General features: G+C 31.2%; 1 protein-coding gene across 4 annotated transcripts in view; it reads left to right on the forward strand.

The window, feature by feature from the left end:
* Positions 1–6496: 6496 nt before the first annotated feature.
* LOC122636559 (matrix metalloproteinase-14) overlaps positions 6497–22907 on the forward strand; it is a 35711-nt gene continuing 19300 nt past the window's right edge. For all 4 annotated transcript variants that reach the window (XM_043827913.1, XM_043827915.1, XM_043827914.1 and 1 more), the window contains exon 1: positions 6497–7680. In XM_043827913.1, coding sequence (XP_043683848.1) covers positions 7531–7680 — 150 coding nt within the window. In that variant the 5' untranslated portion in view covers positions 6497–7530. The remainder of the gene's footprint in view (positions 7681–22907) is intronic.

Consider the following 22907-nt stretch of genomic DNA (forward strand, 5'->3'; position numbering starts at 1 on the left):
AAAAAATATTTGATCGTGATTCAAGTTTCGTCGTAATCATACGAACAAATTTCTTCTTATCCTAATCGTTATACGTATTAATCTAAATAAAATAATAATAATAATAATAATAATAATGATAACTCATCCTTACTTATCACCTAATTTATCGTATTATTTACGTTATAGATATAAAACGAGGGTACATTTTTATCCGAATAATTATTCTTTAGAGATCGGATTCGATTTCATCAAAGGGAACCTCAAACTAGCCTTGACCAACCCTCTCAGATGATAAAAAAAAAAGAGAGAGAGAGAGAGAGAGAGAGAAAGAGAAAGGTAACGATGAGTTAGCAGGTTCGAAAAAGCGATTAGAAACGAACATAAGATATGTTGACAAAAGCAAAAGCAGAAAGTAGTCATGATTTTGAGGTGCGGCATGCCGATCGTCTAGAAATCCCAAATGTGGTTTTTTCCCGTCACTCTCCCATCTCTTCTCCACCCTCTCTCTATCTTCTTCTTTTTATGTTGCGTTACATTCAATGCTTTTTCTTTTGAGATATTAGGAGGAAAAAACTATCAATGATGAGGTCAGTAAACATCCTGATTACTTTCACGTAATGTATATTGCAACATATGTGTGTATATACGTATGTATATGTACACTACGTATGCACGTATGTATGCATGTATGTACGTACGTATACTTCCGATTCGTCAGCTATCGAATTTAACGCAATTTCCTGTCGTTGAACAACTCGTGATAACGTTGTCTAACAATCGGACGTAGAAAAACGTTTTATGAAAACGTTGAAGGAAACATTGTTAGCCATTATTAAGAAATTTTATTTTATTCGAACTATATCGCATCGATAATAATTCTTACAGGCAGGATTCACTATTACTCCTAACAAATGGAATTCGTCCTGATACGGTTTTACGTCATATTAAGAATCATCGTCTAACGATGCCGATTCGATATTTACCATTGCCATTTGTGTGTCCACCAACAGCACACATCACGACAAATCCCAACGAATCGGTTTGTTCGGTCAATGAGTCAATGGTGTTTCGCTCAACAGTAGAACAAAAGAATGGAATAAGAAAATATTATCTTACATTGCATATGTATGTATATCGTACTTTTTATACGGGGTGAATCGATTTCAAATAAAGAGAGATTTGAATATTTTAATTTGCTTATATCGTGTAGATCGTATACGCACTATCGTATTTATCATTATCGTGAAAAGTTGTAGTATTGTAAAAATAAGTATAGTTTATCATAGAAAACATTTCTTTCTTCTTTTTTTTTTTTTTTTAATCTTTTTCATTAACAAGCATCAATTTCGAATATAGAGACACCCGAATGTTTCAATACATTTTTATTGTAGATGCACATGCAATAACATCTTTTCGCGAGAAGTAACAGTTTCGAAAAGATAAATGTAGCGATAAAAAAATGTTTCTATCTTTTTCGTTCGTGAAATCTTGTTTATTGATAAACGATATATATACAAATGTTTCCATTGAAACGTCTCACCCTGTATATCACATACGATTCTTTCGGAAAATTCCATTGATTCTCGATGAACTTCCGAATGAAAATATAGTGAGTGTTATCATATTACTCGTTTCCTTCTAACAAAGTTTTCAATCGTTCTTCGAATTTATTTGAACGATCATATTACCAAGAAGGTTTTTACTTGTCGATAAAGAGCACGGGGAGGAGTACATTTTACGTTCGAACCAATTTATATCGGACATCGGACGAAGGTCGGAATGATTCTTTTCATTTTCCTTTTTTTTTTTTTTTTACCGTGAAATCAATTGACTTGAAACGAGGAAGAAAAATTGCTTTCTTTTTTTTTTATCAATAGAGAGAAAAGACATTCGATAAAATACTCTCGTGATTGTTAATTTTTCTTTTTTTCTTCTTTTCTTCGAAATAGAAACGAAATCAGTGTAATTTATAATTCGAATTAATCTTTCTCTCTTTCTTTTTGAAAGTCTTAGAATCTGAATTTGTGCAACGATGATATTGTTAATACAAAGAAGGAAAGGGAGAGAAAAAGACATTGCCCTTAGATAGGTCGCGTCTGGGTTTGGCCGAATTTAAATAGGAATTCGACCACATGGCCGAATTAATGCAAATGCATTCTCCTCGTCGGACGATCGTATCTCTACGGATCAGATGAGACTCTCAGAAAATCTCCCGGAGAATCTCTCTTTTCCTTTCATACGTCGAGCAAAGAAAAGTAAAAAAAAAAAAAGAAAAAAAAGAGAGAGAGAGAAAGGAAAAGAAAAAGAAAAGAAAAGAAATAAAGAAAGGGTGATGCATACGGTCCCTGATCCAAACGAAATCCTTTCCAATTATTTCCCTTCTTCTCGTGACAATCGTAAAACAAGATTTATTCTTAATCCCTTTAGATATAGAACGTCACTTAGAAAGAAATCAAATAAACTTATATAGTTGTTCGTATTTTTTTCTAAAGGATTTACTTTTCTTTTTTTCCTTCTCTCGAGTCACAAAATTATTTAATCGTTTAAACGTATAGTTTATATCAGAAGATTACTATTTCCAGAATACAATTTATATTTAATGTAATATAATACGTGAATTGTATCGTTAATATTATATCGTTTAGAATGATATTGTCGAATGACGTTTAATATATACGTAAATAAATTCATACACACACACACACACATATATATATATATATATATATATATATATATATATATCAGACGAAATATCGGAATTAAAAGAACAGAGTCAAAAATGGTGCGACTTACTTAGTCACACACGTTCATTGTCCTGCGGTTTGATGATTCGTGATTTCGCGTATAATGCTAGCATACGAACGGCACTCTTTCTCTTTCCCTCTCTCTTTCTCTCAGTCTCTCTTCCTATCCGCGTTCCCTTTAGAGAATGAACTTTACAAACCACAAATGAGTGACCTTTGAACACGTGTCATTTGAACAAGGAAAATGTCGTAAAAGATGAAAGAGAGAGAGAAGAGATTTGTAATCTTTTATTTATTCTCTTTTCGTTTATATTCGCTCTTTTACATACATATTTAACGAGGAAGTCTTTTATTGGATCAATAAATTCATTCTCATTTGCAGATAATAAAGATGATACCGATGATGTTGCTAATGATAATGAAACAAGTCCAACAGTTGTGTCTTCATTGTGTTCGTTCATGGTTCTATCAAGGATTCATCGAGTTCGTAAATAAATTTTCTTACAAGATCGTTTTGTCACAAGCATAAGGTATGTATTTAATTAACGCACCGAAAGAGAGAGAGAGAGAGAGAGAGAGAGAGAGAGAGAGAGAGAGAGAGAGAGAGAGAGAGAGAGAGAGAGAGAGAGAGAGAGAAACAAGGAACAATAATAAAATAAGATGAAAGAGAAATATCGAGGGAAAAAAAGACAATAATAGAAATAATAAAAAGAAAAAGAAAGGGAAAAAAGGAGAAAATAAAAAAGAAAAGAACGAACGGGTTAGTCACTCGAAGTTCATCTGCATTCAAAATTCGTCCACCGAACTCGATCCTAGGTAATGAAGCAAACAGTATAAACGCTTTTGGTCGGCCTCGCAAAAGGAATTCTTCGGAACGGAAAGCGCAGCTTGGATTGTTTGAAAAGCTGCATGATTCACACAAATGAAAATTACGTGTATTCGTCGTTAATAGTACGATGGTATTAGTAGTAGTGGTCGATCGTTTGTTTCTTCCTCGATCTTCGAAGGAAGTTAAGAATAATATCGCGACAGGATATATCTCATCGGTTTATCTCTAACGTATGTATAATGAAATTGTCATCGGATTTGTCCTTTCTTTATTGACAATTGTCATTTCCATTATCCGTCCTCACTTTGGTTATTATCAATTCAAAGTATGTAAGTAGATAGAACATCGGTGATGTTAATCATTTCACTTCCTATTCTTAAATATTCTGATAAAGAAGAGACAAATAGTATGTATGTATGTATGTATATATGTATGTATGTATGCATGTATTTATTTAATAATCGTGAATTTTTGTTTTTTTCATTCAAATTTGTCTCGTTAAAATCTAAATTATAGGTACACGTGTATGTATGTGTATATACATATATATATATATATATATATATGTACATTTATGTTTATTATGTACATGTACATTAACAGCAATATTAATGGCGAATGTTTATTTTAAAATGAAATAATAATACTGCGGAGAATCCGCATTGCGGATGAACATTACGGTTCTGAGTGCTGCTATAGAAAGAACGTTTACTATATAGATCTTATTCGGACAAGTCAAAGAAAGATGCACACTGTTAGAAGCTAGCGAACTGTGCGATTAAACGTAAACGTTTATATACTTGTATAAGAGAGAGAAAGAGAGAGAGGGGGGGGGGAGAGAGAAAGAAATTACTCTCGAAGGTTTTTGACGAATTTATGTGTTCGTCTTGGTGAATAACAATTTTCAAAAAGGATACACGATGAAAAATAAAGATAAAGGGAGGGAAGAACATAAAAAAAAAAGAAAGAAAGAAAGAAATAAACAAACAACATGAATCTTCAGAGAAAATCTCCTATGATTTGTTCTTTTTCATAAAACGTAGACGTATGCGCATTCGTGAAATGAACGAAAATATTTAGGTAGGTAGAAAACGATCGAAAGCTTTTGTAAAAAAGAAAAAATATATATATAACAGCCCGAAAAAGAAGTAAAAAAAAAAAAAAAAAAATAGAAAAGGAAAGAAATGTCATGAGACCATAACGAACGTTCTTACGTCAATGAATCGAGTTAACATTCGAAATTATATTTTTTTTTTTTTTTAAAATATCATGGTTCCATTCTTTCGGACAGTCGACGCACGTACGCGTCGTCAAAAAAAAAAATAAAAAAGAAAAACATTCCAAATAGCACGAGAGAATGCACTTTAAGCAAATGAACGAGTACTCCATATTTTACGAATGTATCGTTTTCGTTGAAATCATTTTAAGCAAATAATAATAATCATAAATACTATTCGTGGAATAAATAAATAGTGCCTTAGTGTTACCGTTACGACGAACTATTAATTATTATAATTGCTATTTCGTGACACCCTAGAACCACCATGTGCCATCGTTAACATTGATTTCTTCGGTCGGTCGAGAGAGCCTTCGTCAAGTTATGTCCTTGAAAATGTATCCACGTGAAACAAAAAATTAAAAAAAAAAAAAAGAAAAGATGAAAGAAAAGATTCCAACAAAAAAAATTAGAGAAAAGAAAAAAAATGACATACCAGATGACATTCTAAAATCATTGAAATGATAATGACCTACCCCAAACCATCTTTTCTAGGACCTCCCAATCGTTCGATCGTAAGGTGGTCACTCTTTGTCACGATCATTTGTCAATGAACAAAGACGGACCCCACCGAAGCGAACAACACTCGTAGTATCTATCTGTGCTTTGCTCGAAACAGCTGTTTTCTTCGTTTTTTATTTATTTATTTATTTTGTATATTATTAATTTTTTTTTGTTTAATATATATGAAATAGAGAAAAAATCGCGTGACTTTTATGGAGGATATCTCTCGAATAACGTAAAAAATACAACAAATATATATATATATATATTTTTTTCATTGAGTCTTTCGGAACCAAAAGAAAATGTGATGAAATTCTATCGAAAAGAAAAAGTATATTGCATATCCCTACATACGATAATTACTTCAAATTGATATTATACTCTCAAGATTTATTTAATTATCCATAACTATATATATATATATATATGTCATAGAAAATTTCATTTTAATATCACACATTGATAAAATACACATCACGATCTTATAAGATATAAATATAAAATATATCGTTACAATTTATAAATCAGTTTAGAAAATCAGTTTGCAAATAAAGATCTAAATACAGTTTAGAAAAGAAAAAAGAAAAGAAAGAAAGAAAATAAGAAAGAAAGAAAATAAGAAAGAAAGAAAGAAAGAAAGAAGGAAAGTCGAAGAATTTTATCGATCATATTTTTATTATTATACATATTCCTTTGAAATGAGAAATGATTAGAGATGAGCGCGCAACAACACATCGTGTTCGAAGAAAAGATCTTTTCTTCGGATCAACGAAGGATCCGATCCATCCTCTCGAAGTTGGATCGTATCGATCGCGGCAGTAGTAGTAGTAGTAGTAGTAGTAGTGTAGTAGTAATGTAGTAGTAGTGGTAATGGCAGTGGCAGTGTAGTAGTCGCTCGTGTGACGAGCTGGAGGACTGGTGGGAGGTCTCGATAAAAGTCAGTGCCAGACTGATTGTGATTCAGAGTGGCGGTCGACTCCGGTCCCAGCTCCGCGTACTTCTCGGTCGTGCGCGTTATATCTTTTGACGAATCCTCTCTTCCTCTTTTTTCATTATACATATATATATATATATATATATGTATATATATATATTTCCTTCTCCTAAAACAATATACATCTTCCAAAAAAAAATTAAGGATCTAGTCCGATCTTCCAGAAAAAGAATCCTAATTCTTTCTTTATCGACTTTCTTTATCATCCTCCGTTAATAATCCTTACGGTGACGAAACGATCGAAAGGAAAAATAATTCTATTTATTTTGATTTCGATCGAGGGAGTCTTAAGTTCGAAGAAGATTAACGAGAGAGACAGAAAGAAAGAGAAAGAGGGACAGACAGAAAAGACAGAGAAAGAGAGAGAGAAGAAAATCAGGAAAGTCGTGAAATAAGAAAAATTGGAATTGGTGCTGTGAAGGAACGAAGTTTCAAGAGAAACGAATCGGGAGAGAGAAAAGAAAGAAAGAAAAAAAGGAAAGAAAGCTATTCGAGTTTGAAAGAGTGAACAAATATTACGTTAATCGTCGAAATATCGCGAGGAAAGATTTATCATCGTTTACTTATTTTCCTTTCTTCCTTCTCGTCTGCTGTCTCACGTATATGTGTTCGTCCGTTTAAAGAAAAAAGAAAGAAAGAAAATTAAAAAAAAAATTTCTAAATATAAACAGAGAATAAAGAAAGAAAAGGTGATACGTAAAGATAAAGAGAGAAGATCGAAAGGACGCAGGTATACACACACACACACACACACACCGTGTTTGTGTGGAGAGAGAAACCAATCAAGGAAAAAAAAAGAAAATAAAGAGAAGTGTCCTGCGATTCAGGAAGACCTTCGAACGCGCGTGTCACTCTTCTCGACGCATTCGGTTTTCGAATCTGAGCGACTGGTATTATTGATCGACCTCGTGTGCACTAGAGGGTAGTTCCAAGTGAAAAAGAGAGAGAGAGAGAGGGAGAGAGGGAGAGAGTGGGGCCAGAAACACAAGAGAGAGAGAGAGAGAGAGAGAAAATTGTCTTTAAAAAGAAGTAAAGTTTCACAGACGCAAAGTTTGCTCGTCGTGTGACGTACATACGTTCTTCTTCTTCTTGTTATTATTATTATTATTGTATATATTTTTTTTTGTCATCAACATCTTCCTCTTCTTCTTCTTTTTCTTCCACTGCTTTCTGTCTTTCTTTCTATCCTCCATTTTTGATGGCGTTTCATTGTGAAAAAGGAGGAGGAAGCATGGCACGAAGAACCATAAGAAGTTTATTATTCCTATTGGCTATTGTTGCGACCTTCCTATGCGATAAAACGGAAGCAGCACCTACTACGTCGAGTATTTCGGATCTTTCTGCTATGGTGAGTAGAATTTTTTATTTACTTATTTTTTCTATTTTCTTAAGAATGATACGTACGCGTATACACATACACACACGTTTTAATATACTTAAATATATGCATAAATGCATACGTTTACTTACTTACGATAAATAGGTAATGTTTTTTATCGGTATAGAACGCGTTCACGTGTATTAAAACGGATATCTAATAATCGTGTTTCTCGTTTGCGAGAAAAGAAAAATCGTTAAGAGTGCTACCTTTAGTATGTAGGTAGGTCTTTTGCTCGCCCGAGTTATCCAGGCCTGCAACGAAGTCGATAAAGCATTAGAGGACCTAGACCGCTTTACAACTCGACCTAAAATACCTAAAACCATTTTTATTTTTTCTCTTGTTTATTATACGCGAATAGATATTAAAATTGAAATATATATTTATACTATTTATATTAATACTACGTAGTATGTTCCATTTCTTTTTTTTTATTATATAGTTTATTATATTATACCCTGATATATATATATATATATATATATATACTATATCTATTACATAATATATTATAAACAGTAAATTATAAATACTATAATTGATAGAAAATATCTTTTACTAGTGTATTATTTTTTAAGCCCTTTGAACAATAGCGACAAATTACTTATATAAATATAAAAAAAAAAAAAAAGATAATATAATCGATCTTTAAGTATCTTTTAAATCTTATATATAATAAATATTGTAAGTAGTTGATTAATATCGATGAGAAAACGATAACATAGTTTCGACAAGTTAACGTTGGTAACATTACGTAGAATATAAGCTTTCTATCTTTTAACAACTACGACATGGATAGTTTATCTATCCTTAGTTATTTATCTTTATCTCGTAATAAAAATTTGCACTAACTACACATGGAATTCTTTTGGACTTCGGTAAAAAAGAAGATATAGTTAGGTAATCTTATATCTACTATTATCGTAAAATCATCAACAACTATATCGATTCATTGAAGAAACATTGAAATTTCGTCGTTGTAAATTTTCTTTTTTTTTTTTTTTTCTTTTATACTACTATGCATCGTAAAAAATCGTACTCCCTCTCTCCCTCTCTCTCTCTCTCTCTCTTTTTTTTTTAATTTTCTTTTTGTCTAATCGTCCTCTTTTCGGAAGGAGAAAAATATTTTCGGAATTTTCGTTCGCTTTTTCTCTCTAAACGATATCTTTTTTACTAATATTTACAACACAGAAGTCGTCGTCGATGATTCGATCTTGGCCTTCGAATGAAAACGGGAAAATATCTTGTTCATTTCTTTTTTTTTTATTTTTTATTTTTTTTTTTTTATTCTTTTTCTTTTTTGTTCTTACTCTATTATTTCCGACCATTATTTTTTACAACAAAGAACGAACGATGTTCTAACATAGTACTCAAACGCACACAGACTGATTAGAACGTGCCAATTATCCATAACGCGATGTTCTTCCAACATGAAAAATGAATAATTTCGAAATAAATGTGTGCGTGCGTGCATGCATATGTGTCGTGTAAAGCTTCGTTGTAAGTATTATTATGGGAACATGTAAGATGTATCTCGTAATGAAAAATTATAATAGGAGTCTGATATGAAGAACGATTAGAATGGTCTTACGTGCATTAAAAACTGGACAAGTAGTAGATGATAATAATTCAATAATAATAATAACGTTAATTTCATTCATAATTTTTCTCAGGTAGTACTTAATAATAATAATAATAATAATAATAGTAATAATAAAGTTAATTATATTCATCTTCTTTCTCAAATAGTAATCAATAATAATTAAATAATAATAATGATGATGTTGATTTCATTCATCTTTTTTCTAGAGTAACAATCGATAATAATTCAATGATGACAATAATAAAAATAACAATAACAATAACAATAATAATAAATGTTAATTTCATTCATTCCTTCTCAACGATCTGACAAGAATAATCAATCCTTCTTCTTCTGCGTTTCGAAAAAGGGAGAGAAAAAGAGAGAAAGACAGAGACATGAGAAAAAAAAAAGAGAAAAAAGATAGAAAGGAAGAAATGAAAGAGAAAGAAAAAAAGAATAACTGAAAAATCAACAAAAGAAAGTCATTGCACATATAGGATATACATGACGCGTTTCAGCAGTTGCACGTGCTGCAGGGGAACACGTGTGTGACTACTGTAAAAAGTTACAAGAGAAAGAAAGAGAGAGAGAGAGAGAGAGAGAGAGAAACTGAAGGCGGGAGCGAGTAAGCGTCGTCAGTGTCGCATTTAATTACAATGCTATACTGAATGTAAAAAAGGGGGTCCACGAAGAAGACAACGTTGTTATTGTTATTGTTATTGTTGATCGTTGTGTTGTAGTTGACAACGACGATGAGGAGATAAAAAAAGAAACACAAAAAAAATATGAAGGTGTAAGCAACGAAAACGTGTCCGATAAAGAAAAAATCATTCGTTTCGACGATTATTTTTTTTTCTTTTTTTTTTTTTTTTTTTTTTTTATTCTAATAACATTGATCTAATCTAACGATCGAGTACCCAATTTGATATCTTTGATAAGAAAGATACAATAAATGGGACTTATACGATAGATTATAAGACACACTAACGTTAGTATAGAAACTAGGCTAATTCTAAATTCATCTAATGTCCCTTCGTCTCTCTTTCTCTCTCTGTACAAGTAGTAATAATAGTAATAATAAGATTTTACTTGTTCGAACGTAGGCAGTAGTAGAAACGTCGTTATTCGAATCAGACATAAATACATAGAGACATACATGTACTTTGCAATAGCTCATTCTTCGCACTTAAATAGAACAACGAACTTGGTGAATCTTTACGAGAAGAAATAAAATAGATAAAAAGAGAATAATGGTAATAATAATCATAATGATGATGATAAAAAAAAAAAAAAAAGAGAAAAGAAAATTCATTGAAGATTCCGAACTCCGTCGATTATATATTTTTTGTAGAATCGCGATGATCGTACACGACAATCGATGATATTTCCTTAAATATTGTACATTTTATTTTACAACATTTTATTATATAATAAGAATTATCAATAGGAGAAGAAATTCGTTGGACATATAATGATATCCGTCATCGGTGAATCCACCGACAGGAAATACGTCGTTTAACTTTATTTCAACGATTCTTCTTCTACTTCTTCTCCTTCTTCTTCTTCTTCTTTTTCTTCTTCTTCTTCTTCTTCTCCTGCTCCTCCTCTTCGTAATTGACACAGATTTATGTGCAAGTGGCAAAGAGCCAACTCGGATTCGCAAGCTGCAACTAAGTATCTACATATGTATGTACGTACGTAGTACGTATGTAATATGTAATTTTTTTCCTTTTTTCCCCTAGCAAGCAATGCGAGTATCAGAGAAAAAAAAATGCTTACGAGGAACGATACTCATCGACTTACATACTCTCTCTAATCATAAAATTTGAAAATTTTTCAAAAATAATTTGCTCTGTGTGTCGGATTGAAAATTAGTAATACTTGCTTTGTTGATGTCAACGTTTCAAATAATTTTTAATATATATATATATATATTGCTTATTTAATTATATTAAAAAAAAAAACAAATAATGAAAAAAGAGAAATCTATGGAAAATATGTTCGTCGATTTGGCGAGTTGCCAACTAGCTACTAACTTACTCTCTTGGGATCATTCGTCTCTCTGTCTCTCTATCTCTCTCTTTCTATCTCCTTTTTCTCTACATAATCCGTCTTTCTTTCTTCCTCTCAATCACGCAGATCGTACTAGGAAATTGTAAATAATGTATGTGCTTCGACACGGAAATACACCGTCGTGTGTAAGACGAGCGCGAATGTTGGCCTTCGTTGTCGCGTATCCACAGTCAGAACACGAATTAACCGTCATCGGAATATTAACGATCGAGCAATAGGATATTCTCTCATCGTCGCTCGATCCGGCTCGATCGGCCGTTTCTTTACTTAACCATAGACCCGTTTGGCATTCTTCTTTCTCGCTCTTTCTCTCTTTATTACTAGAGACCGGACAGTGTCATAAAAGGTCTCTCCTTTTCCATCTCTTGACGACAGTATTTAATAGAATTTAACTATATTCGCTCGAACTAGTTTTCAAATTGCATTTTATGTAATTGCTAAATAGTCATATTAAATTATATCGAAAGAATTTTTTTTTTTACAATGGATTTATGTTTGATTGATATAAATCGATCGATCGATCGATCGATCAAGAAAAAAGGAAAGAAAAGAAAAGAAAATCTACGATTTATTTATTAAGAAAAATTCTCTAAAGTCAATCGGTGTATATATATATATATAAAATCTATATTATTAAAAAAGAAATTCTCTGGTGTCATCAGGTATATATATATATATATATATATATATATATATATATATATATATATATATGAATGCACGTGAGTTGCATGATACATGCGACTCTTTTCGAAGGCGTGCAACTATGTGCTCGACCGACTATGTATTTATTTATTTATTTATCTGTTTTATTTATTTATTTTTTCTTTAGCACGTAAAACAAATTGAAATAAAATTTGTCATAAAATTTGCACGAATGAGCCTTAAAATTCTGGCTTATCGCTAATGTTATTTCTTGTTTATACCGGTGGGAAAATGGAACAACCAGAGAACAAGCCCGACATTTGATTTCTTTTTCGTTTTCGTTCGATTAAGAGTATAAACGAAAACACTACGGAGAACTTTTACGATATAAAGTACGTACTACCTATCGTGAGGAATTACGTAGCTATTCGAAAGCGAAACTCACGTTCCGAATCGATTTAATATCCTCATTAAGATATTATAGTAATATTTTCACATTTCCTTTATAAAGAAGAATATTAAAAAAAAAAAGATATATATATATATATATAATTTATAGAAAAGAACAGCCTGATATATATGCTATTATAAAAATAATAAATCAAAAATAAAAAAGATAAAAAAAATTGCACGTACTCGACAAACTGTGAAGCAAACTCGTTCGTAGAAAATATATTTTATATATTATATAAAAATAAAAAAAAAAATAAAAGAATGCATCTATTCGACAAATTGAAATAAAACCCGTTCGTTCGAAGAAACTCATAATGATGTTGCGCTTATGGTTTCCTCCAAAGATATAAATTCGGTCCTGGCTATTACGAATACATCACGCGTACGAAATGACAATTCGTTCTTTTTCTCTATGCAACCGCTAGATTCGAATTTCCGGAAGAATGCCTTCGACATTACGCAATTATAATCCACGTTTTTATTGTCACGTGCGACGGTAAGCGCACGCGAGCGCATATTCATTATGCAAGTGTATCCGCGAAATTCCTGATAAAAAAAAAAAGAAAGAAAAAAAAATCATTTCCATGAAACAACACATCGCAACGAAATATTAATATTAATTTTTGTCGATCTACGAAATCGGATTTGAAATTCTATTAAGAGAAAGTAGGTTCTTGTATTAAATTTTTTTTTTCTTTTTTTTTCTTTATATATATATACATTTTATAATAAATTATATATATATATGTGTATGAGAAAAAGAGAGAGTCCCGATGGACCGATGTATTTTCTCTTTTTTTTTTTTTTTTTTTTTGTATAATTAATTAGAAAAAAAGAGAAGAGAAGAGAAGAGATAACCGTGATTTATTAAGCTAAAGAAAGAAGATTCGATCATCAAGGTCAAACTTATATATTATATATATAAAAGAAGGACGAACGTACACGCGCACTCGTGTTGTAATAGTGTCATTATATATATATATATGCATACATACGTATATAATAATCTAATATATAATAAATATCCTGCTAGAAAAAGATAAGAGAAAAATCACGTAATGAAAAATATAAAGGATAAATTATAAGTCATATATATATATATATATATATATATATATATATATATAATTAATATTTTTATACGATATATATTTTTATACGATAACCGCATACGTGAACGTAAGTATTTTCCATACAGGTACGGAAAAAGAATGCATTTAATTTATTATATTTCTCATAAGTCGACATTGACTTAAATCATGTATGTAAGTACTTACGTTATCGTTTAAAAAGAAGGCTAACTTGCATTTATATCGTTCAGTTCGAGAATGAATCATCTTCGTTCGTTCGCTTTGTATGTACGACACATTATCTACTATGTACACTATACACTGCAATACGTTACTTCCGGAGTCGTTGAATCAGCAATTTTTTTACATACATATTATTACAAGCCATGTGATTCACTTCGGTTTATCACCTTTCTCAGCTTACTGTAACGTCGGATCAACTGTAAAATTCATTTTATATATCTCTACGGGTCAGCATCCTTTCCAAGATCCGTTTCAATAAGAAAGAAAAGTTTGTCGAAAGAAAAATTTCCTGACTAACTCTTGGCTGACTAACTCGTGTCCGTTTTATTATCTATCGAATTGGCATGGATTATAATAAATAAGAAGGTCCAAATTTTCGATACAAAAAAATAGCATTGTTTATTTTTTAATTAACAAGTGTTTCAGCAAACCAAATACTCTCCAAGATGGTTAATCTATTTGGATATCAAATATTAAACACGTCTTTTCTTTTCTTTTTTTTTTTTTTTTCTTCAATATAACAACGTTAAGATATAAAATTTATTTTCATTTAATTGTAAGGATAGCAAAGATTTTGTTCAATCGATAAAAAAGATATGAATAATAATAAAAAATGAAAAGATACTACGTACATTTAGATATGAATTAATAAAACTTTCGATGTTACTTATTGACAATACTTGTTAGATTTTTTCCGGATAGATAAAGACAGATAAAGATAATAATATCTACGTTATCGTTATCTAAATGGTTATCCCCATCTTACAATACTTTTCTTTCGAAATACTTTAGAACAAAAGAAAGAAATACGGGATCGAAATTCAACCGATCAGGACCATCCTTTACCGAAGAATTCGTGTGTAAGAAAAAGTAGAGGAGTGTCTTAAGAGAATTGACTCAAGTAAGGTCAGTTAGGGTCAAACACCCTACTTCGACTTGTTTTGAACACGTCTGTTGGGTTCGTACGAATCACAAAATAAGATTTACGAAGAAACGTACTCATTTTATCTTTATCTTTCTCTTTTTCTTTCTTTCTTTCTTTCTTTCTCTCTTTCTCTTCTTCAATGTCTTAAACAACAACGGAAAAGATTTCGAAAGAAATGAAAAAAGCGAAAGAATTAAAGTAAAATTGTGTATTTATGTGTATATACCGGAACGTTTAAAGATTTCTCGGAATAATGAAAAGGAAAGAAGATAAAAAGAAAATGAAAAGAAAAGAAAAGAAATGAGAAATCGACTCGACTACGAATATTTCCTATTTATATACGTTCAGTATTTTTAAACATTTTTTATCATTTTAAATAAATGATCAGTCATTGATATTTCTAATGAAATATCAATACGTAAGCGGTTAATAAAAAAAATTATCAAGTACTGTAATTATGACATTTGAATGAATCTAATAATTCGTCCAATTATATTCATACTTACGATTGATTAATAAAAAAAATAAAATGATAAAGAAAAAACAAAAACAAAAAAAAAAAAGAAAGGGAAAGAAAAAAAATATTGACGAGACAAATAACGAAACGATAATTTCAATATTGCTACGTAAAGTCGTTTATCGAATTTATAAGAATTTCGAATTGAAATCGGCGTGATTATATCGACACGATTATCAATTAATATAAAACTGGTAAAAAGAAAAATTCTTAATACATCGATACTTTAATAAATAATCGATGAAAGATCAAAAATCATATCGACCCCTTCTCTTTCTTCTTCTACTTTGCTACGTCGTCGACGTAGTCGTCGTCGTCGTCGTCGTCGTCGTCGTCGTCGACGTGACGATAATTTAAAAGAAACGGCTCGATGATAAGAATCGAGCGATCGACGGTGCGTCAGAGAAAAGCGACCGGTGTCAAGGAACGATTCGTGATCATTAAAAAAAAAAAAAAGGAAAGGTTCAACGCGATCTAACAGGGATGTATTTTGTTGCTAATGAAAGAAAAAAAAGAAATAAAGAAGAGAAAAGAAAAAAAAAAAGAACGAATCTACGATTAACGAAGTTGATGAGAATTTATAATGCGCTCGATCGATCCAGATGGGTCAGGGTCGAAAGAGGGATAGAAATTAATAGAAATAAATTTGTTCCTTGTAATTGTTCGTAGTAAAAATAATAAAAATAGACGACTACTGATAGTTAAGTTACGATTAAAAAAAAAAAAAAAGAAAGAAAGAAAAGAAAAGAAAAAAAAAGGAAGCATACGTGTCTAATTGCTAAACGTAAAAATAAATCGATAATTTTGAAGAGAGCGAAATAAAAAATGGAAAAAGAAAAAAAGAAGAAAAGAAAGAAAGAAAGAAAGAAAGAAAGAAAAAACGAGGTAAAATCTATGGCGTGAAAGGAATAACATATTATGTTAGCCACGCGACTTACAGTTGAGATTAAAAGATATATAATGTATCTAAGTACTACTGCCGTATACATATGTATATACACACACACACACACACATATATATATATATGTATAGGTTGAGATTAGAAGGCGTTCCTCGCATCGAGAATAAAAGTACACGATCCGATATATTTCCACTTTGCGAAGGAACGCATGTAGCCATCGATCGATGAGAGGATCTTCTAGAAAGAAAGAGGGAGAGGGAGAAAGAAAGGGAGAGAGAGAGAAAGAGAGAGAGAGAGAAAGATAGAGAAAGAGAGTAAGCAAACGCGAAAATATATTGTTAGGTCGCACAAAGCGCAGAGTGGATAGATGCTCGTTGTATTTTTTGTATTCAAGAAACGTCTGGCAGAAGATGCGAGGGCGTGGAATACTGATGGGATCTGCGTCGACAAAGACCTCTTCAAGGTCGGGGTCGCTACACGATACTCGTGCCTCTCTTCACCACCTTCTCCTCCTCCTCCTCCTCCTCCTCCTCCTCTTCTTCTTCTGTTTCTTCTTCTTCTGTTTCTTCTTCTCCTCTTGTTCTCGTTCTTATTCTTCTTCTATTTTGCTTCCACAATTCTATAGATGCATGCAAGAACTTGATATGCGACATTTAAACGGAATAACGTTGTACACATACATAGATAGTAGACAGACATAGTTTTTAAAATGTTAAATATTTTCCTCATTCTTGTTCCTTTTTATCATGTTTTTTTTCTTTCTTTCTTTATTTGCTTTTGTAGTCTTTTATTCATTCATTCATTTATTTTTATTTTTTATTTTTAACGCTATAGATAGATATATCATGTTTATTATATGTGATCTTTAGTTTGTCCTTTTTTTTAATATATTTTTATATAAGGTTTTCTTATTATTAGTAGTATTATTATTATTCGTGTAACTAGCCCTTTTTAGAATGAAACGTGAGTCACGCTTGCAAACAAGCTCGATACGTTTATAGGAGCCATTAAGTCTTCTTCTTTTCCTAGTATGTAACTCAAGAGAAATAAAAAAAGACACACACACACAGAGAGAGAGAGAGAGAGAGAGAGAGAGAGAGAGAGAGAGAGAGAGAGAGAGAGAGAGAGAGAGAGAGAGAGAGAAAGAAAGAAAGTGAGAGAGCCTCGCCTACGTTCGTTTTAAATCCTCATCTTTGTCGTTCATTATATTCGCGGGACAAAACTTATTTCGCGTCTTCTTCAGCGCAGCAAATCTAACTCATTCCATCGTTATCAATGATAACACTTTGAGATAACGTTCTACAGATATAAGAACGCAAAGATCAAGAGAACACATCCTATGTGTGTGTATATATATATGTATGTATGTATATATGTATGTATGTACATAGATAATAAAATAAAGTCGAACGGGGTTCTATAAATGTTTTAAGGGGAGATTGAAAAGAGATTGCGTATAATGGATATCGATTATCTCTTTGAGGTTATCCATACATACACATAGGTACGATATATATATATATAAAAGTGTGTATGTATATACATATATATATATATATATATACATATACATACACACATACAATCTGTTTAAAAAATCCGTTTCTAGCCGCACTTATGTTAATCTTCATAGAAATCCAACAAAATCCAGGTCGTCCTTTCAACTTCAAAAGAGATAAAAAGAAAAAGAATGATAGAGAGAGAGAGAGAGAGAGAGAGAGAGAGAGAGAGAGAGAGAGAGAGAGAGAGAGAGAGAGAGATTGATCGAAATAGATTTCTTTTTTTTTGTTTTTTAAGATTTCAATCGACATTTTAGCAGCATCCATTACTGAGAATTAAATATGATAAATAAAATAGAAATAAATAAATATGGCAATTTCGATATTGTTAAATATTCCTGCAAAAGGATTATATCTCGAGGGTTGTTGATCGATAAACTGTGTGCCTTCTAATGGCGGACATCGTGACGTCGTGATAGATGGAATGACCCGGTAACCTGTTTTGCTCGGTACCACTGTCCCACACACACACACACACACAAATTATATATATATATATAAATGTATGTTGTACGTATGTACGTAGATATTAATACGTAACGCATCTATTTACTCAAAACGAAAATTCAACAAAGTTAACATGCGTTATGAGATAAGGACGACCCAGTTATAACCACGTACACCTGTTTTTATTTTTAAACCTCTATTAATTTTTCTTTTCTTTTTCTTTTCGTCGCGATTAATGGAAAAATTCTAATTTTTTATCGCGCGTTAGAAGAATTCGAAGGGATATAGAAAAATCTTCTTTAGTTTGCTCGTTATAATATCTTACATGATGAGACTTATGTACGTATATAATTTTTTAGATACATAACTCGACGGGAAGATATTAGAGAAACGGAACAGAGTCATTATTTCTATCGTTAATAATTATTAATAATAATAATAATAATAATAATAATAATAACAACAACAACAACAACAATAATAATAATAACAACAATAACAACAGAGGTGACAACCACGAAAGAGAAGTGTAAATTGCCGGAGACAATAAATTCGTTACGACATTTCCGGAATAGAGTGAATTTCTGTGCTTCGAATTGAATTCAGGTCATGGGGAAAGATGTCTGCTTGTGTGTCTGTGTGTGTACATATGTACATTTAAATCGGATAAATCGACCGATCAGGAAACTTCGGCTTACTTCGGCAAAGATGCAATGCGGTAAATGCTATTACCGGTTTTGAAGGTAACGTTCGTGTTATAACCAAGAAAAGAGAACTATAAAATATGTATATATCTATTTGTACTTGTATATCTATGCACACACACACACATTTTTTTTATTTATTTCTTTTAATAGAAAATATTCTCTTTACTTCTATACCTTTCGTTTCCGCAAACGTATTAACAGAAACAATTATCGATAATAGCTCTATTATTGTTACGAATTATATATGTACTTTATGTCCGTTTGAAATTTTGACATCTGCCAAGTCTAATGTTATCCTATAACATGTGCATGTACACGTACAGAACCGTATTTATAGTTAGGAATGCCCTGACTGTGATGTCAGTCACATACATCGTTGCGAACAAATTTATATCTAATCGATCAAATACGTACGTATTTCTTTTTATTTTTTTTATTCTTTTCTTTTTCTTTTTTTAATCGTTGTTTATGAGGAAAGAGAACAATTTTTTAAATGCGACTCTCATCGTCTTCTCAAAAAAAAAAAAGAAAAGAAAGAGAGAGAGAGAGAGAGAGAGAGAGAGAGAGAGAGAGAAAATAAGAAGTCCCAAGTCGAGTGTAATGTATTTTATAATGTATACGGTCCTGTCTGGTACATTCGACGACGTTAGATGGATAAAAATAAATCTTTAAACAGAGATAGAGGGTGTATAAAAGGTCTTGTAGTACTATAATAGTATCGACAATGTTCATTATATACGATCGTATTACATGTATTTACGATAACATTGTAGAAGCTTTAAATGCATTTAATTAGCGAAAGAAGACGATGATATCAAATTAATTGCAAATGAAACGTAATAAAGCATTAAATATATATCGCGATACAAATATTCTTTTCCCTTTTTTTTTTTTTTGATCTGACTTCTGACTTCTTCTTCTTCTTCTTTCTCTTTTTCTTTCGTCTTCTTCTTCGTCTTCTTATCTTTTCGTAGAAAACGAGCATTGGATTCGGTGTCCATGCATGAAATAATTCTAAGCAACGAGTTCAAGGTAACAAATCACGTGTAACTAATCACGTTGACTTTACGGGATCAAGGAGATGAAAATTTGCTTTAATTTCGATCGAACGATACTATATAAAACAATAATTCTATTTATAAGCATATGATAATGTCATTGCTATTGAAAAAAATATATACATAAGTGCATGCATAAGTATGGGAACACGTACGAAGTTATATATCTATTTTCGAGCGGCAATATCAATACTCATATCCATAGTTTATGAATTCAGAGATCTTAGATATCATGAGCCGAGTAAAGTTTAATCGATGAGACATCACTGACTAGTATCGACTATCGTCTATCGATATAATTAGAATATGCATTTATTCATGAAGCATAAAAAAGATACGTATATTTCCACGTGTGCAAATTTCATCAACAAATTTATCTATATAATTTATATTTTATATACATATATGTATATATATATTTGTGTGTGTAAAAAATATATATAAATAGATAATATTCTCTCGATTCTTTTTCTCAAAAAATAATTTGTTTTCTTTTTTACTTTGTTTTACTTTTTTCTTTTTTTTTTTTTTTTTACAAGAAATAAAAAAATATTATCCCACCTATCGAACGTGATTTTTAAAACAATAATATTATCTTCTTCTCAGGACATCTCCTTTTTACAAAAAATATATTCTTTTCCGACATTTTCTTTTCACACAAAAAAAAAAAAAAAAAGAAATCGTGTGTGTCAAACGTGATTTTTAAATATAAAATTACCAAAGAAATCGTCACGTGCAAACGTGACAAAGGAGAACATTATTCATAATTCATGTTCACAGATTTTTACTGCTGCCATTTAATATATATATATATATATATGTACATATATGAAACTCGTACAAAGTGTTGTTTTAATTAAGAGTTACTAAAGTGACGCGAGACATGATAAGGAATCAAAACTACGTCAGCGTGTCTCACGTATGTAAATTTGTTTTATCTCTTTCCTATGTATACAGTTTCTTAATCTCTTTTCATCTAGCCAATCGTATAATCATTATTCTCAAGAATCACAGGTATTTATAGTCGACTAGTGCATTGTCGAAGGAATTCTACATTTGTTTGCTCATCAATGGAACAAATACGATTAAGTAATGTTAATGAAAGAATATCGGTATTTCTAATTACGTTTGCAAAAAAAAAAAGAAAAAAGAAGTAGAGAGATGAAAAAAAAAAAATACGGATTAGTCATACTTCGATATATTTCGAGGAATATTATATAATACGTAAGTAGACAAAGACGATCAATAGAATCTAATAAAAGATCGATAACTTTTCGAAAAATTTCAAGTAAAATCATAAAAAATAATATCAAGTAATATGTCACATGTTAATTACCTTTCTATCGGAATATATTAAATTCCATTAATCGATTTCATAAAAGACAGATGGATATACAAAAAAAAGAAAAAAAAAGTTTCAATTATTCGATATTTTCTATCGGTTATTAATTCATACTTAAAAATATGTTGAATTAACGAACGATAAATGAAGTATATAATATAATACAATATCTAAACATTTCGTAGCTGGTTATACATTTCTATTTAAAAAAAAAAATATATATATATATATTAATTTATATTCAATATATAATTATGTTAATACCTTCGTATAAGAAGTATAACGAAAAATAAAAGTTTTGATGAGTTGAAACATTTCAAGTAAGATTCAAGAAAACGAATCAGAACTTTTCGAATTATTCGACGATGCAAATTTCCTTGAAGTTTCCTTTCTTTGAGAGACGTTGAATATCCTTGACTCAGGATACGTCATTCTCTTTCTCTTTCTCTCTCTCTCTCTCTCTCTCTCTCTCTCTCTCTCTCTCTCTCTCTGTCTGTCTGTCTCCTCCTCTCCTATTTACTCTGATCTTCTAATTAATGTAAGATTTAATGGAGTTACCATCGACGCACGAGTCAGCATCGATTTCATGGAACTGATCTCTCTACTGATTCATTCACGATAGTATTCTACAATTTATTGGTAGAAACACACATGTATATACATATAAAACAGACATATGTATATACGTATAAACGTATACGTACGCATAATGAACGCAGAGGCGTATCTCTGACGGTGGAGGAGGGGTAAGGTCCATTCATGCGCGAAACACGCACGTGCTTACACATCGTACCACGTATATACACACACGTACACAAATAAACACAAACCACACACATATATATCGTACTACCTTCTTCATTCATAAAAATCTTGCGACTTCTCGGAAGTCGAGCTGCGCAGGAGGATTACGAAATTCGAGTGAGTCGACCAATGGTCGGTGTAAAGAAGAAAATATATAAAAAATGATAATGATGATAATAAAAAAGGAAAATGAAGAAGGAAGAGGAAGGAAAAAAAGACGAAGTGAGAATTTGAGAGGCTTGGTTGAATCATAAACGAAAAGGAAAAGAATGGGATATGTGAATTGGATATGTCATATATAAACTCATCATAATTCTTTTTATTACCTTCTAAATTTCTAATGATCATCGTAATATAATGATCGTAGGAAGTTTAGTTGGAAGATCTTATGATTCACCTATTCTCCTTCACCGTAACACAATTTACGTTTAATAAGACTTATAGTAATTTTAATTTTTCGATTATATTTTCCATTGAAATCTATAATGCTTTACCGATAGATAACGATCGTTCGTCATCTTTATCTGTCAATAAAAAATATGTAATAAAAGCAACGACGACGATGAATCGACAATTATTTTCCGACAACTTCATCTTATCGTCTTATTAACTTTTGCGGTTTTTATTATCATTCATTTCCGTGGAACACTATTTACACTTGGTATCTTCGCGTACGTATGTGTATATACGTGTGCATTCATGTGTGGAAAGTAACAAAAAAGATAAAGAGAGAGAGATGGAAAGAGACAGACAGATTTCGATTATCCACGAAAAGCTAATCGTCGGGTCTCACGGTTTTTAGTTTATCATTAATTCCAATTAGAATCGTTATCGATAACGATACAGAGCTAATACTTTCCAATTA

Source organism: Vespula pensylvanica, chromosome 22, assembly GCF_014466175.1.
Source record: "Vespula pensylvanica isolate Volc-1 chromosome 22, ASM1446617v1, whole genome shotgun sequence".
Lineage (NCBI taxonomy): Eukaryota > Metazoa > Arthropoda > Insecta > Hymenoptera > Vespidae > Vespula > Vespula pensylvanica.